The 16,658-nt window shown below is 51.6% G+C and overlaps 1 protein-coding gene across 3 annotated transcripts in view; it reads left to right on the forward strand.

The window, feature by feature from the left end:
* The window catches only part of NOTCH3 (notch receptor 3), a 32,113-nt gene extending 15,942 nt beyond the window's left edge, over positions 1-16,171 (forward strand). For all 3 annotated transcript variants that reach the window (XM_056822349.1, XM_056822350.1, XM_056822351.1), the window contains 11 exons: positions 208-320; positions 473-1,026; positions 2,141-2,461; positions 4,846-5,000; positions 5,089-5,308; positions 5,715-5,799; positions 8,334-8,496; positions 8,911-9,215; positions 9,379-9,526; positions 14,003-14,100; positions 14,184-16,171. In XM_056822349.1, coding sequence (XP_056678327.1) covers positions 208-320; positions 473-1,026; positions 2,141-2,461; positions 4,846-5,000; positions 5,089-5,308; positions 5,715-5,799; positions 8,334-8,496; positions 8,911-9,215; positions 9,379-9,526; positions 14,003-14,100; positions 14,184-15,248 — 3,227 coding nt within the window. In that variant the 3' untranslated portion in view covers positions 15,249-16,171. The remainder of the gene's footprint in view (positions 1-207; positions 321-472; positions 1,027-2,140; positions 2,462-4,845; positions 5,001-5,088; positions 5,309-5,714; positions 5,800-8,333; positions 8,497-8,910; positions 9,216-9,378; positions 9,527-14,002; positions 14,101-14,183) is intronic.
* The last annotated feature ends 487 nt before the right edge of the window (positions 16,172-16,658 follow it).

Below are 16,658 nucleotides of genomic sequence, written 5' to 3' on the forward strand. Positions count from 1 at the left end.
GGATTGGGGGACTTACACGGGCCAGGGTGTGTGGTTGGGATGGGGGCCTAGGCATAGGGGTTGGGGTGGGGCTCTGGGCTGTACTGAGAGGCCAGAGGCACATGCCCCTGCCTCCCCCATCCCTTTCCTCCAGCCTCAGCATCTGTCCTGAATGAGCTGGGGAGAGAGGAGCCTGGCTGATAAAGTGTGTCTGCTTTCCTTCCATAGGCCGGCGATGCCAGACGGTGATATCTCCCTGCGAGTCCCAGCCTTGCCAGCATGGGGGTCAGTGCCAGCCAAGCCCCAACAATGCTCTGGCCTACACTTGCCATTGCCCTCCGGTATGTGGAGTAGGCACCTCCTGGGGAGGCAGGGGATTCTGGGATGCTAGAAGTAGCTGCTGAGGGTGGGGACAGGGTCTTCTGGGGAAGAGTTTCTGGTAGGGCCAGGAATGGGGGCCCCCCTCTGATCTCTGCCATATATTCTCCCACAGCCATTCTGGGGCCCCAGCTGTGAGCGAGTGGCCCGGTCCTGCCGGGATTTGCCCTGTGCAAATGGGGGTTTGTGCCAACTGACAGCTCTGGGCCCCCGCTGTACCTGTCCCCCAGGCCTGGCTGGACCCTCTTGCCACCTCCGTACCAACACCAGCTGTTTGGGTATCCCTTGCCGACACGGGGGCACCTGCCGGGTCCTGGCCCAGGCCCCCTTTTTCCGATGCCTGTGCCCCCCAGGGTGGGAAGGTGCCCACTGTGAGGCCCGGGTCCACGGGGCCCTGCCACCCTTGCTGTCACCCCCCGAGGAGCCACAGTGTCCCAGAGCCAGCTGCCGGGACAAGCGGGGTGACAAGTATTGTGACCGAGAGTGTAACTCGCCTGCGTGCCAGTGGGATGGGGGTGACTGCTCGCTCAGCGTGGATGACCCTTGGCACCAGTGCCAGGCCCTTCAGTGTTGGCGCCTCTTCAACAACAGCCACTGTGACCCAGCCTGCAACACACCTGCCTGCCTCTATGATAACTTTGACTGCCACAGCCAGGAGCGGGGCTGCAAGTGAGCTCCTCCGTGTCCCCCAACCCTCCGTCCTCTTTGTGTGTGCCTGTGTAGGGCCTCTGTCTGTGCAGACCCACTTCTGCCAGCTTCTTCCTCTCTCACCGGGCTGTCAGCACCCTGCTCGCTCCTCCCCTCTCTCCCTCACCCCAGATGAGCAGGGGGGATCTGCCGCAGGATCCTGGGGGTGCCTGTGCCCTCCACATCCTGCCGTAGATCCTGGGCCTTCCAGTTACCTGTCCTCTTCCCAGGATGGGCCCGTCACCAGCCTTACAGCTTCTAAACCCACAGGGACAGAGGGCAGGGTGGGGGCAAGCGGCCAGCTGTGGGGCTCCCCTCAGCCCTCACAGCTCTGTCGTCTTCCTTCCTGGGAGCCCCTCTATTCCTCTGGGGCCCCCTCACCCTCCTGGCTTCTCTTGCCCTTGGTGAGAATGGCTTCCCTGGAGAATTCCCCTGTCCCTGCTCTCTAGCTCACTCACCTGGGAGGTAGATGCTCGTGATGGGTCTGAGGGCTACAAAGTGAGCTGCTTATGAGAAGCAGGGGGTTCCCCCATCTCTGGAGGGCTTCAGCTAGAGGCCAGAGGCCTGCCTATGCAGAATGCTTATGCTTTGGGGTGGTACTTCTTTGGCGTCCTTCCATCTAGCTCTCAGGGATTACAGTTAAAAGATGGTCATGGGTACAGCTAGGTGGCTCAGCAGATTTAAAGCCAGTCCCAGAGATGGGAGATTCCTGGGTTCAAATCCGACTTCAGTGACTTCCCAGCTGTGTGATCCTAAGTAAGCTACTTAACCCCCATTGCCTAGCCTTTACCCTCTTCTGTCTTGGAACCAATACATAGTATTGATTCTAAGATGAACAGTAAGGGTAAAAAAAAATGGCGGGAGTCACAGAGATAGGTAAAGCCCCTCTGCTGCTCCTAGCACTCATCCTGGTGGGGTCACCTTCCAAGAACTGGACAGTCCCCATAGCCTGGCTGCCCCCCGTCCTCTGACCCTCCTTGGTCTTGTAGCCCCTGTGCTGGGAGGGAGGGGTGGCTTCCCCAGATTAGCTGTAGGGGGATCTGGCTGTGGCCCCGAAGCCCCTGACTCCCCCGTCCCCCGTGTTTTCTTTCTTCAGTCCTGTGTATGAGAAGTACTGCGCAGACCATTTCGCTGATGGGCGCTGCGACCAGGGCTGTAACACAGAAGAGTGTGGCTGGGATGGGCTGGACTGTGCGGGGGCCGTACCAGAGCTGCTGGCCAAGGGGGTCCTGGTGCTCACCGTACTGCTCCCACCGGAAGAGCTGCTGCGCTCCAGTGCCGACTTCTTGCAGCGTCTCAGCGCCATCCTGCGTACCGCCCTTCGCTTCCGACGTGATGCCCACGGCAACCTTATGATCTACCCCTACCACCGGCCTGGAGGACGTCCCCGCCGGGAGCTGGCCCCCGAGATCATTGGGTGAGTGAGAAGGCGAGGGCTGGGGCCCACCAACTCCCATTGTTCTGGCCATCCAGATTCTGACCCCTGTTCGGTCATTGTGCCTGGGAGGGTGAGTGCCTGATCCTCATTGGCCTCTCTCACACCCCTCAGCTTCTTCTTTTTTCTTTTAACCTCCTCAGTGCCTTCCTCCCCTTCACCCCTTCTTCCTTCCTCCTTCTCTTCCCCCTCATTACTCAGGGCAAGGCAGTGCCTCTGACACTTGTAATGCCAGTGGTGATGTTTTTGTTTGCCTCCCATGCTCTGCCCTTCCTCTCCTCTCCTCTCTCTTCCTGTTGTTGGTTTCCCTGGGTGCACACTTAGGAAGTGGCTCTTCTCTGTGTAGGTGCTGGAGGGACAAAGATAAAAATGGCACAGGGCCTGCCAGCCTGCCCCCAAGGAGCGCTGGTCTTGCTGGAGGCGGAGGACATGACCTGTTTATGGATTAATGTCTTGGTGTCAGTGAGAAGGAATGCCACCAGTGTCCTGTGGGAGGGCCCTGGGGAGCTGGGCTTGGGTTTGTACTGTTTAACTTCTTTATCCAGGCCTTGGAGAAGGGCCCAGACGGCATGCTGATCAGATTTACAAGCGACAGTAAACTAGGAGGGCTCACTGGCATATGGCATGACACTTGGCAATCAGACAAATCTCAGCAGGCTAGAACATTGGATTTAATCTGGGAGAATGAAACTGAACACATAAATGTGAAGTCTTAGACTTTGGTGCAAGAAATCAATTTCACAAGTACAAAATGGGGGAAGTGTGGTGAGATCTCAGATCAATTTTTTTTATTTGAAAATTTTATTTAATTAATTAATTAAGAATAGTTTTCCATGGTCCCATGACTGATGTTCTTTCCCTCCCCTCCTCTCACCCCCCTCCTGTAGCCAACATGCAATTCCATTGGGTTTTACATGTGTCGTGAGATCATTTTTTTAAAAGTCTGGAAACAGAGAGCTAGGTGACTCAGAAGATAGAGAGCCAGACCTGAAGATAGGAGGTCCTGGGTTCAAATGTGGCTCAGACACTTTCTAGCTGTGACTCTGGGCAAGTCATTCTGCCCCCTCTCCCCAGTTGCCTAGCTCTTACCACTCTTCTGCCTTGGAACAATATATAATATTGATTGTAAGATGGAAGATAAGAGGTTTTGTTGTTTTTTTTAATCTGGACATTTTAAGTGAATCCCCTGATTAATATGATTCAGGAACATGCTCTCTAGCCTTTTAGAAATCAAATGCTCCTTTTATCTCTGCTGGGAGAAGTTCCATGTCCAGGACTAGGGAGGGAAACAGCCTATTACACTCTGGTGGGTTGTGTTTAGGACTGGATATCATTATGAGAAGGACATTGATAAGTAGAGAGTTGGACAGCATGGCCAAGTGAAAAATATGGTGGGTTTCAGAGTCAAAGCAAGTCAATAGGCATTTATTCATTCATTCATTCATTCATTCATTCATTTACTTACTCATTTATTTATTTATTAATTCATTTATTTGTTTATTTGTTTTTGAGCCCTTACCTTCTATCTTAGAATCCATACTAAGAATTGGTTCCAAGGCAGAAGAGTGGTAAGGGCTAGGCAATTGGGGGGGGGGGGAGATAAGTGATTTCCCCAGGGCCACAGAGCTAGGAAATGTCTGAGGCCAGACTTGAACCCAGGACTTCCGATCTCTCACCTTTGATCCACTGAACTGTCCCACCAAGCCTCCTGCTATGTAACACTGTGTTACGGATACAAAGAAAGATACAAGATAGGCCTTGTCTTCAGAAAGGCAAGTCTAAAGGGGTAGACAGTGTGCAAACAACTGTACACACATGATACATACAGGAGAAATTGGAGATAATCTTGGAGGGAAAGTTTGAGGGGATTGGAAAAACCAAGATGGAATTGGCTTCAAGTCTTACCTCTGAGACTGGCTCTGGGTCACTGGGCAAGTAATACCAATGGTTTTTACCACACAAGGATCAAATGAGAGATTAGATTTAAAGTGCTTTTTGACCCTTGTCCACCTCTTATCTCTCCCTTCTCTCTCCTCTTTGCTCCTATCATTCCTCACCACATCTCTGCTTTGCCCACCCCTATCTCTACCCTTCCTCTTCCCTCTACCCCATTCTTTCCCTAGCCATGTCTGCTCTGCCCACCTCCCCATCTTTGCCCCTGTTCTTCCTCCCATGTCTGCTCTGTCTACCTCCCCATCCCTCCCTTTTTCCCTCACTATTTCACTGTACTCCTTTGACTCAGCCTTGTCTTTCCCTTTTTCTCCATCCTGTCTGTCCCTCCTCTCTCTCCCTTACTGCTCAGTGACCAGGACTCCTCCCTCTTCTTCTTTGCCCCCACTTCACCTCACTATCTTCTGTGTCCTTAGCTCAGTGGTGATGCTGGAGATCGACAACCGCCTGTGCCTCCAGACTCCAGAGAGTAATCACTGTTTCCCGGATGCCCAGAGTGCCGCTGACTACCTGGGCGCCCTGTCTGCTGTGGAGCGGCTAGACTTTCCCTACCCTCTCCGAGCTGTACGGGGTGAGGCGTGGGAGGAGGTAGGGCTGCAGGGGGCATGGGTGGGGGCCATGAGGAGGGCCCCAGATCACAGAGTCTTCCCTCTCTCTAGGTGAGCCCCTGGAACCCCCCGAGTCCAGCTTGCGGCTGCTCCCGCTGCTTGTGGTGGGAGCTGTCATTCTCGTCACCTTGGGTCTGGGTGTCCTGGTGGCCCGGAGGAAACGTGAGCATAGCACTCTGTGGTTTCCTGAGGGCTTCTCACTCAACAAGGATTCAGCTGGGGCCAACAAGGGCCGGCGGGAGCCTGTGGGCCAGGATGCCCTGGGCATGAAGTGAGAACCTTGACCTTCTCTCAGGCTTATCCTCCTCCCCTGGCCACTCTGGTTTCCCAGTCTCCTCCTTCCCAGTTTCATCCTCTGTGACAACCTCTTAGTCTTCTTCATCTCCCCCTCCCCACCCTGAATTAGCCTTCATCTCCTGTGACTTCAGGGTCTCTTAACCCCTTTTCCTGTGACTTCTACCTCATTCCCATCCTCCATGACCCACTCTCTCAGCCCCTTGTGCATCTGTCTTCTGTGACTCCATGGTTTCCAAGCCCCATCCTCTGGGAGTTCTTGATCTGATCGAAAAACATTATCTTCTCTCAACATGGCCTCTACCTAGTAAACTTCATTTCCCTTGGATCCCCCAGTGTCTTCCCTCAAGGGCACCCTTGACTGGTTGATTTATCTTCTTTAGGAACATGACCAAGGGAGAGAGCCTGATGGGAGAGCCATCAGAAGACTGGATGGACACAGAATCCCCTGAGGCTAAGAGACTGAAGGTGCTGACTCTTCCCCAGCCCATCCCCATCCCCATTTTTCAAGACCACACTCATCTGTTGCCCTTTTGCAAATTCTCCCAAACCCATCCTAGTCTCACTATGATCCTAGACCCTAATCTCTCTGACGATCCATTCCTTATCTCCAAAGCTACACAGCTTGTCTAGGCTTTTCTTATTACTTCCTCTGACAGTTTTCACTTTATGTCAATTGCATTACCCAAAATTCAACTTTAGGAGAAGAATCCTGGAAGAAATTCACACTCCAAAAAATCACCTATGTTCACTTTACAGTATTATGCTTCCTCTCTCTCCACTCGTGCTCCACAGTCTCCCACCCAAAAAAAGCGCAGAAAAAATATGAAAAAAAAAATACCCCTACACAAACTCTCCAAGTGAAAGCAGACCTGCTGGAACAGGGGCTTGACTTGAGATCTCTGGGGCTGCGAGAGGAGACCTTTGCCCCACCTGTGTGTCCAGCTGTCTGGGTGTCTTCCAAATGACCATGCTTGGGTGCAGTGTGTAGGTCCCCAGCCCCCATATGATACCCATCTCTCCTGTTGGTGTGTGTGTCCAGTCTCTGCCTCTGTGTCTTTCTCCCTTACCCCCATTGTGTGTTTTTCTGTGGGTTGTGGCCAGACCCCAGTATAGCTGGCCTTAGCCCCTGCATGTTGCTCTTAACTACTGCTTCTCTCTCCCTGGTCCCTCTGTGTTCTTGAACCATGTACTGGCCCCCTCCTTCCATGGATCCTCAGCCCCTTTCCTGCCTCCCTCCCTCATGTCTATAGGCAAATTCTTCTTAGGTAAATCGAGAACCATTTGATTCATAATTGCAAGGCCTGGACAGTTAGCTAGGATTAGCCATGGCTCAGTTCCTAGTAGCCTCCTCTCCTTGCCTCTACTCAGTCCAGTTTTTATCTCTATCACCTCCAGCCCTGGTTCTGTGCTACCCCCACTCACTCCTGCTAGGAACAGGGACCCCAAGTTCCCCTTCCTTCTTTTGGCTCCAGGTTATCTAGGACTTTCTGCCCTCTGGGGACGACTTCAGTTTCTGGAAGAGAAAAAGGGGATCCCTCTGTGGGCCCCACAGGTTGTTTTCCTGGCTTCAGGTTACCCTGTATTTTCCTCCTTCCCCATCTTTGGTGTTTCCCCAGGTTTCTGGCCTCAGGAAACCTGACTCTTTCCACGGTCTGGTTTTCCTTTGGTCTGGACACGGGCCCTGCCCCTTGTTGGCATATCCAAGCTCTCTGAATTATGTCTGCTCATTAACTCCTCAAGGCTCATGGCTGCAGAGGATTCCGTGTCTTCCCTCCCCGTTGCTCTAGGCTGCCATCTAGGCCCAGGCTCTAGTTTGTGTGAGACACAGGGAAGGGGCTGGAAGTACAGATTTTCTCAATAAGTAATGCTTTTCTGAGGGAGAAGGAGCGGGTTCTGCCTCTCTGGAGGTCTTCATACAGACACCAGATGACCTCTGGGAGGGAAAGAACTATTGCAAACAGGCTCCCTCTTCTGGAGGCATCAGTCTGGATCTCTGAGGTCTCTCCCCGGGGAGAGCCTGTGGTTCTTCAGCATGGAACTCAGCCCTGGAATGATTCATCCAGCCCTCGTCCTGTTAGTTCCCAAAGCACACACAGCCCGGCCAGCATTTTCTGATTACGTACCGTGTGCCTCCAGTGGTCCGCAAAGAGAAAGAATAGAACACCGGATTTGAAGTTAATCCTGAGTTTAAATTCTGTCCCTGAAACATCTTGGGCAAGTCATTTGCTCTCTTTAAGCTGTGTGGAAAGGATAATGGATATGAGGTCTTTCTAGGTTTGAATCCTAACTACCCCTTATTGCCGTTGCCTCAGTTTTCCTCTTAGTTTAGAAAGTCCCTTCCATTTTTTTTCTTCCGTCTTAGAATCAATACTGGGTATTAGTTCTAAGGTAGAAGAATGATAAGGGCTAGACAATGGGGGGTTAAGTGACTTGCCCAGGGTCACACAGCTAGTATCTGAGTTCAGATTTGAACCCAGAACCTCCTGTCTCTGGGCCTGGCTCTCAATCCACTGAGCTCCCTTCCAGTTCTAAATCTCTGCTCTTGGTGCAGTTTACAGAGCTTGTTAAGATCGGCAAAGCTCTTTACAGATGTCATCTCATTTAACATCAACACCAACCCTGGAAGAAGGCGCTGTCTTTGCCATCCTTATTTTACCTGTGGGGAAACTGAGATTCAGAGAGGTTAAACTCAAGTCTCCCTAACTCCAAGGCTAACATTCTATCCATCGGGGCATCTAGCAGCCTCCTATGGAGAGTGGCCCTTCTTTGGGTTCCTGGGCCGGCAGACCCCTCGAGGCCACCTTGGGTCCCCCTTTTCCATGTAGTCTGGCTGTTTCCTTTCTTTGGAGGTAGGGATTCTTCCCCTTGTTTGTGTCCTGGCTCCCTTTAGCCATCGTTCTGGTGAAACCGATGGGCCCCTTTTTAGAACCGTGTGTATACAAGCATGTGATAAAATAGGCACTACTCCTTACCGAAGACCCCTGCCCCTTTGATCTCAGGTGGAGGAGCCTGGAACCGGAGCCGAGGACCCCGTGGACTGCCGCCAGTGGACCCAGCATCACCTTGTTGCCGCTGACATCCGTGTGCCCCCAGCCATGGCGCTGACTCCACCACAGGGTGACCTTGATGCCGATGGCATGGACGTCAATGTGCGGGGTCCAGGTCAGCATCAGCCAGGCTCTTTCCTCCTTGGGCCACCCCTTCTCATGGACTCCTCCCCCTCCCCAAATCTCTCTAGTCCTGGACCAATTGTGGGTGGGTCTGAGAGGGTGGCGAAGCGGAGTCTCTCCTTGTGTAGCTGACACGCACAAGAAGAGCCTGCTATACCCAAGTATGAGGGAAGACCTTGGCTGCCTCACATCGCGCGACTAGGCTCTCCCAGAAATGCATGAGGTGGCGAGGAAAGATACAGGAGAGTCCCTCAGGGAACCAGGCTCTGTGTCTGTTTATGGTGAAAGGCGTTGGGAGTTCTCAGGGTTGGTGGCAGTGTGTTTTCTCTGTGTGGGTCCTGTTGCGTGTGTCTCCCCAGGACCAGGGTCCTGGCCCCTTTAGCTCAGGGATCCCTCTTTCCCCTAGATGGCTTCACCCCTCTGATGCTGGCCTCCTTCTGTGGGGGGGCACTGGAGCCAGTGCTGGTGGATGCTGAGGAGGCTGAAGACACTCCAGCGAACATCATCTCAGATCTGATCTGCCAGGGGGCTCAACTTGGGGCTCAGACAGATAGGACTGGGGAGACTGCCCTGCACCTGGCTGCTCGCTATGCCCGTGCGGATGCTGCTAAGCGCCTACTGGATGCTGGTGCTGACACCAATGCCCAAGACCACACGGGCCGTACCCCCCTGCACACAGCAGTTACTGCTGATGCCCAGGGTGTCTTTCAGGTGGGCTGGAGCCTTGGGGTGGGGGTGGGGTTGGGCATAAGGTAGGGGGAGACGTCCTTGTGCCTTCAGTGGGACAGACAGTATTCCAAAGGGGAAAGGACTTGGGTGTCCTGGGAATTCCCTCAAGCTTGACCCTGACCACTTGAATTATCTGGTATCCTAGATCCTAATCCGAAACCGTTCCACGGACCTGGATGCTCGTATGGTGGATGGCTCAACGGCATTGATCCTGGCTGCCCGGCTGGCTGTTGAGGGCATGGTAGAGGAGCTCATTGCCTGTCACGCTGATGTCAATGCTGTGGATGAACTAGGTACTGTCGGGCTCTGGATTATGGGGGAGGAAGGCAGTGTTGAGATGGGTTTGAGAGAAGAGGAAGGGAATGTGAGGTGTGCCTTTAGGGACCTCAGACAGTCTGGTGGTGAAATAAGATCAGATGCCATCGGTCCATCCAACTCCCTTCCAACATGCAGTTTCATTTTCTCCCACTGGGACACTTTGGAAGATGTTTGAAAATTACACAAAGATACTTCAACAAACCCAAATTCCCTCCTGGTTGATAGACCTGTTCATCTTTTCTGCCATTGTGATTGTGGTTCTCAGTTGGCTTGCTTGACTTCCTTTCTCAGAGAGATTCCTCCTTATTGCACTGATTTCAGAGTTGGAAGCATCGTTCTTTGGTCATTTTCAGTTGGGCCCAACTCTTTATGACCCCATTTGGGGATTTCTTGGCAAAAATACCGGAGTAATTTGCCATTTTCTTCTCTAGCTCATTTTACAGTGAGGAGGCAGACAAGGTTAAATAACTCACCCAGGGTCACACAGCTAGTATCTGAGGCCAGATTTGGACCCAGGACCTTCCATCTCCAGGACTAGCTCTATCCACTGAGCTACCTAACTGCCCCTATAACATTGCATTTTAAAACTTAAGTTTGGGTGCAGCCCATATGGATCCTTGAGGCCACGGTTTAGTGGCTCCATTGTTATTTGAGTTTGAACATCACTGTTATAACACATAATTATAGTCAATAAACTTTCCTTGAATACACTTAGAGAGACCTATTAGTTATGAGGTTGGCTGAATTTGTTAGGGAATGTTTCCTTATGTCAAACCAAAATCCATTTCCCTGTAACTTCCCCCATTATTCCATTTCTGGGATCAAGTAGAACAAGTCTATACTCTTCCATATAACAGACCTTCAAATATGTGTAGACAAGTCAACATCTCTCCTCTACTCTGACTGTTAAGCCTTTCTCTTCCCCTAATTAAATCTAAGCAGGTGCTTTGATTGATTCTCATAGGGCAAGTTCTTGGGGTTCCCTCTGCCTCCTAGCACATGTCCTTAAAGATGGCATATGTAGGGTTTTCTGAAATTGAAGTATTCTGTGTCTAAGGCACACTCCCCTGGGCAGTCCACATCAACCTCAAGAGCTGCCCCTTTTCTTCCTTTTCCCAATCAATTTCCCTTCAGAATTTCATTCTTGAGGGCTTCTCATCCCTCTTAGGACATTTTAAGCCATTGGATTCATCCATCAAGAGTTTTTTTGTTCAGTTGTTTCAGTGGTGTCTGACTGTTACCCCATGTGGGTTGTTTTTTGGTAACAATGCTGGAGTGGTTTGCCATTTCCTTCTCTAGCTCATTTTAGCACTCACTATATGCCAGACCCTATTGTTGGGTAACAGGGCGACAAAGTTCAAAACCAAATGGTTCTTGCCTTTCATGCTTTCTCTGAACATAGTGAAATCCCACTTCAAGTTTGCATTGGGTAAGGGCTTCCCTCTTCTATCAAAAGGGATAAGCTAGTGTTACATGAAATGAAATGGAGACTTCCCCAAGGTTCCCATCATCTATCTCTTCTTTGAGTGGCCCCTTTTTGTTAGAATCTAGTTCAGAAGAGCAACAGATCCCCTTGGCTTTCCCTCCACCTTCTGAAGAATGAAACGATCATTTTTTGGTCAGTCAGTAATCATTTATTAAGCATGTACTATGTGTCAGGCATTGATTATACACTGGTATACAAAAAAAAAAGGTCAAAGATAGTCTCTGTCCTTGATGAGTTTACAATCTAATGAAGAAGACAGCAAGCAAACAAATTGAAATGATCATTAAGGACAGTCACAAATACACAGGCTTTTCTTTTGGCAAAGGGAACTCCATATAGGTCCAAAGAGTCTGCCATGATTATAGTATTAATCCTTAGTGATAGATTCATGATTTATCTCTGGAACCTCATCTAAGTCTTCCTCCTGTCTAGGTGGACTGTAGCCTACTTCTATAAAATATTACTGCTTCTTCTCCCTTCATTGATCCTCACCCAGATAGTCTCTGCTTTGGGATCCATACACTCATTCCCCAAGTTAGGTCCTCCGAGTTCCTCACAAGAGTGTTTTATCAGGGGGCTGTGATTCATTGGCATAAGGAATTCCCAGTGAGGAAACTCCTTCTACCAATGTCCTTCAATAATTAGACATCTGCTCTGAAAGGAAAGTCTTTCTTGATTCCCAACCCATTTTCCTCCTTCTTGTTTATTTGGCCTGGTGCCTCTTTACCTAATCTGATTACTGGGCATATCTTCCCAGTGATCATTCTCTAGGGCGTCTTGATGGTAGGCATTGGTTTTCCCTGGAATCTGTCAGCCTCCTTCTCAGTTCTTTCTTACTGGCCAGAGGCAGACCATTTCCAAGTCCCTGTACTCTAGAAGTTCTCATCTTTATTTATTTATTTCTAACTTAAAAGTTTTTCTCTAAGCCCTTATCATCCATCTTAGAATTAATGTTAAGTATTGGTTCCAAAGCAGAAGAGTGCCAAGGGCTAGGCAATTGGGGTTAAGTGACTTACCCAGGGTCACATAGCTAGGAAGTATCTGAGATTAGATTTGAACCTAGGACTTTATGCCTCTAGGCCTGGTAGCTGCCCCCACAAGTTCTCATGTTTAAAAAAAATCTCCCCAGCCCTTGAAACATTGGCTACATAGAGGTAACCAATTGGACTGTTGGTCTGTGCATGCTTATTTGAGTCAGCTAGGTGGCACAGTGGCTAGAATGGTTGACCTAAGTTCAAATCCAGCCTCAGGCAGTTTACTGGCTGTGTGACTCAGGACAAGTTAAATAACCTCTTTCTGAATCCATTTCCTCTGTAAATTGAGGATAAAAATAGCACCTACCTGGGGGCAGCTGGGTAGCTCAGTGGATTGAGAACCAGGCCTAGAGACAGGAGGTCCTAGGTTCAAATCTGGCCTCAGACACTTCCCAGCTGTGTGACCCTGGGCAAGTCACTTAACCCCCATTGCCTCGCCCTTACCACTCTTCTGCCTTGGAGCCAATACACAGTATTGACTCCTACCCTTTAGGGTTATTGTAAGGATTCAAATGCGAATGTTTATAAAGCCCCTTGCAAACCTTAAAATGCTATGTAAATGCTATCTATCTATTTTTTATTATTATTATTATTACAGATGTTCTCTGAATGCTTATGGGCCCTTGGACCCTCACTGGGTCTTTCAGGATCCTATTGTTACAGTTTTACAATTTCCAAATTTATTAAACGTACCAGATTATTCTGAGCATAGATTTTCTCCATTATAACTTAAATCCCTAAAATGAGATCTCTTTGAAAAGGAAGGACATGGGTAGTTTTGAGGGTTTTTTTTGGTCCAGACCCGCTTGTGAGTTCATTGATGCCAGGAACTTCCAGTAAAAAATTCCCTGGGCCAGTGAGTCTGGGCAGCTGTTCTATGTGTCATAAGGAGTTTCTTGGGGCATGAAGAGGTGATGTGACTCTCCTAGGTCACACAATAGGTATCTCAGAAGCAGGACTTGAATCCAGGGCTGCCTGAGTGAGACTGGCTTTTGGTCCACTCGCTGCGTAGGTATCTGTGGAAATTTCATACCAAACATAGGCTGTGCCCAGGTTTTCAACAAGTATTTATTAAGCACTTAACTGCAGTGTTCAGTGCTTAGTGCTAAGGAAGAAACTTAAGATGATGTGAAATTGGTGTGGAAATGGGATCATTGGTGGAATTGCTTGTCAGCTCCGGGAGGGGGGAGGGAAGAGGGGACAGAGACAAGAATCATGGAACCATGGGAAAAAAAAATTTTTTTTAAAAGTTGACGTGAAATTGGTGTGGAAATAGGATTTGAGTGATAATTGGTGGAATGGCTTGTCAGCTGTGGGAGATGGAACGGAGACAAGAATCATGGAACTATGGGAAAAGAAAAAGATAAGTGAAATTGAAACAGAGCACCTGGCCTGGAGACAGGAGGACCTGGGCTCATTCATTCATTTACTTATTTATTGCTAATTGCACGCAATAACAAATTCCCACCTAAGTTTTCCAAAGTGACATGATCCAAATTGTCTCCCTCCCTTCTTCCTTCCTCCTTCCCGGAGCTGGCAAGCCATTCGATCTGGGTTATACACATATCATCATGCAAACCATTATTTCCATATTGTTCATTTTTGTTAGAGAATAATCACATGAAACCCAAACCCCCAAATTGTATGCTTTCATCTGCATTCTGAGTGCAAGAGTTCTTTTTCTGGAGGCAGAGAGCATTCTTTGGAGGACCTGGGCTCAAGTGTGACCTCAGATGGTTTTTAGCTGTGTGACGTTGGGCAAGTCACTTTCCCCCTCCTTGCCCCAATTACTCCCCCCCCCCCCTCGCCCCTGGGTTTATGTAGGGCTTCCCTTCCCCCAACTCATGGGGTCAAGAGGTCAGACCTGGGCCCCCCTCCCCCTCAGCCCCCTTCCTCAAATGCTGGCTTTGAACTCGCTCCTGTGTCCTCAGGTAAATCCGCCCTGCACTGGGCTGCTGCAGTCAACAATGTGGAAGCCACTGTCGCCCTGCTCAAGAATGGGGCCAACAAGGACATGCAGGACAGTAAGGTGAGGCGCGTTGCTCCTTTCCCCCTCGTTCCCTTCCGCTCCCGTCGGCCCCCTCACCTTCTTGGCTCCTCACCTCCCCGCAGGAGGAGACGCCGCTGTTCCTTGCCGCCCGGGAGGGCAGCTACGAGGCGGCCAAGGTTCTCTTGGACCACTTTGCCAACCGAGAGATCACGGATCACCTGGACCGGCTGCCCCGAGACGTGGCCCACGAACGGCTGCACCAGGACATCGTCCGGCTGCTGGAGGAGCACAACACGGCCCGGAGCCCCCCGGGTGCCCACGGGCTGGCCCCGCTGCTCTGCCCACCGGGCGCTTTTCTGCCCGGCCTCAAGCCCGCGCCTTCGGGGAGCGGCGGCAAGAAGAGCCGGCGGCCCCCGGGAAAGGGCGGCCCGGGGGCCGGCGGGACCAAGGGTCGTACCAAGAAGCTGACGCTGGCCTGCCCCGGCCCCCTGCTAGAAAGCTCCGTGACTCTGTCACCCGTAGACTCTCTGGACTCGCCACGGCCTTTTGGGGGGACTCCCGCTTCCCCTGGCAGCTTCCCCTTGGACGGGCCCTATGCGGCCACCGTGTCGCTGGCTCAGTTGGGTGGGGCAGGGAGGGGGGCGCTGGGACGGCCCCCGGGGGGCTGCGTGGTGAACCTGGGTCTGGTGAGCCCTGTGGCGGTGCCCTTCGACTGGGCCCGTCTGCCCCCGCCAGCCCCTGGGGCCACCCACCCGAGTTTGGCCCCGCCAGGCCCTTCTTTCTTACTGCCTGGGCCCCTGCCACTGGCCCCGGGCCCCCAGATCTTGGTACCCGGGACCCCCGTCTCCCCCAAGGAGCCCCCACCCCAGTATTTCCCACCAGGTGGCACAGCTGAGGAGTACCCAGCAGCCGCTGGTCCTGTGCCTCCTGCCCGAGGCAGCCCCTCAAAACACTTTCTGCGGGTGCCCAGCGAGCACCCCTACCTTACTCCATCCCCCGAGTCTCCGGAACTGTGGGCCAGCCCTTCCCCCCGCTCGCTCTCAGACTGGTCCGACTCCACCCCCAGCCCTGCCACCGGGGCTCTGCTGACGCCCCATCCTGGCCCCCTGCCCCAAGGCCAGGCCCAGACGCAGACTCAGCTGGGTCCCCGGCCTGACCCAGCCCCCAAGAGGCAGGTGCTGGCCTGAGACGGCTCCTCGATCCTGGGCTCTGCCGGGCCTCCCATCCCCCCGCCGCCCTGTCTCCCCCATGTTTTTTTTCTCTCACTCTTTCTCTTTTGCTCTCTCCGACCCCACACGCTCTTCCCTCTCTTTGCCTTCCCTCCAGGCTGCCATTTTCTATCTCTGACATTAGTGTTTTGTTTTGTTTTTTTACATTTTGTATAGAACCAAATGCATTTAAACAAACTTATTATTATATCTATATATATTTTTTTTTACAAAATATATATATGGAGAAGGTCCCTACCTTTCCGTTCCCCACCCCTAACCCCAGCTGCACTCCCCCAGTAGGGGGCCAGCCTAAGCCCCCCACCCCCTGCCCTCCCATCAGTGCCCCCGTGGGGCTGACCCTGTCGGCCTATAGGCCGCGCCAGATCCCGTGTACCGAGTACACAGCTGTGACCATGTCTCCCGTGGTGCCTGTGGCCCTGTTGGTGAGCCCCTGGATTGGGGCAGAGGGAGGAGACTTGTGGCACCCAAAGCGGGAATCTTCCCTACTTCACTGCATTCCAGATGTAACTTATTTTGTGGCATTGCTTGGGAAGGGACCATGTCCACTGTCCTGAGCTTTAGAGGGAAACACTGGCCTACCCGTTCTGCCTCCATTCCCCTTATAGATTGGGGGTGGGGTGGTCATTGTTCCCCCCAAAATCTGTACATTTCACTAAAGTCTTTATGTAAATATGGGGTAGAGGGTCTCCCCAGCCCCTTGCACTGCCCAGGGCTGCCCTGGCCCCCGCATCAGAAATAGAAGGATTTTAGGCTATTTTTGTAACGTGTCCCATCCTGCACTGCCTATGGAGTTGAGGCTCCCCTCTCTCCCTCATCCCCCACTGTACAGACCCTCCACCCTTTGTCGCCACCTAATAAAAGTGTAGTTATCACCCCAACTCGGCTGCTTTGTGTGTATGTGTGTATCGGGGGAGGGGTGAGCCAGCTCCCAGAATGGCTTAGAATCTTAAAAAAGAAAAGAAATTAGACTACCAGGAATTCTATTGATTGGGTGAAATTCAATTGATTAGAATGGAAAATCCCTAAGGTTACTGCTGCAGAAGCTGATGCATGCCGCCATCACTGCCGATCTTTGTGGCACTGGTCCTCTGTCCAGTGGGGCAAGGGTGGAACAAAATGGGAGAAGAGTGTGATGTGACTCGTCCCCTGGAGTAAAAGGTGGCCTGGAGCCAGGCCAGGCAGTAGCTAGGGCAGAAGAGAGGGAAGAGTCCTTTCCCCTGTCCCCGTCGCATCAGCAACCTGTGGGCAGGATCCTCATGGCCTAATCCTAGCTCCAGAAGAGGACAGGGAGGGGGACAGCTGGGTGGCGATGGATAGAGTGTCTGAGCTGGAGTCGGAAAGACTTCATCTTCTTGAGTTCAAATG

Source organism: Monodelphis domestica, chromosome 3 (assembly GCF_027887165.1).
Source record: "Monodelphis domestica isolate mMonDom1 chromosome 3, mMonDom1.pri, whole genome shotgun sequence".
Taxonomy (NCBI): domain Eukaryota; kingdom Metazoa; phylum Chordata; class Mammalia; order Didelphimorphia; family Didelphidae; genus Monodelphis; species Monodelphis domestica.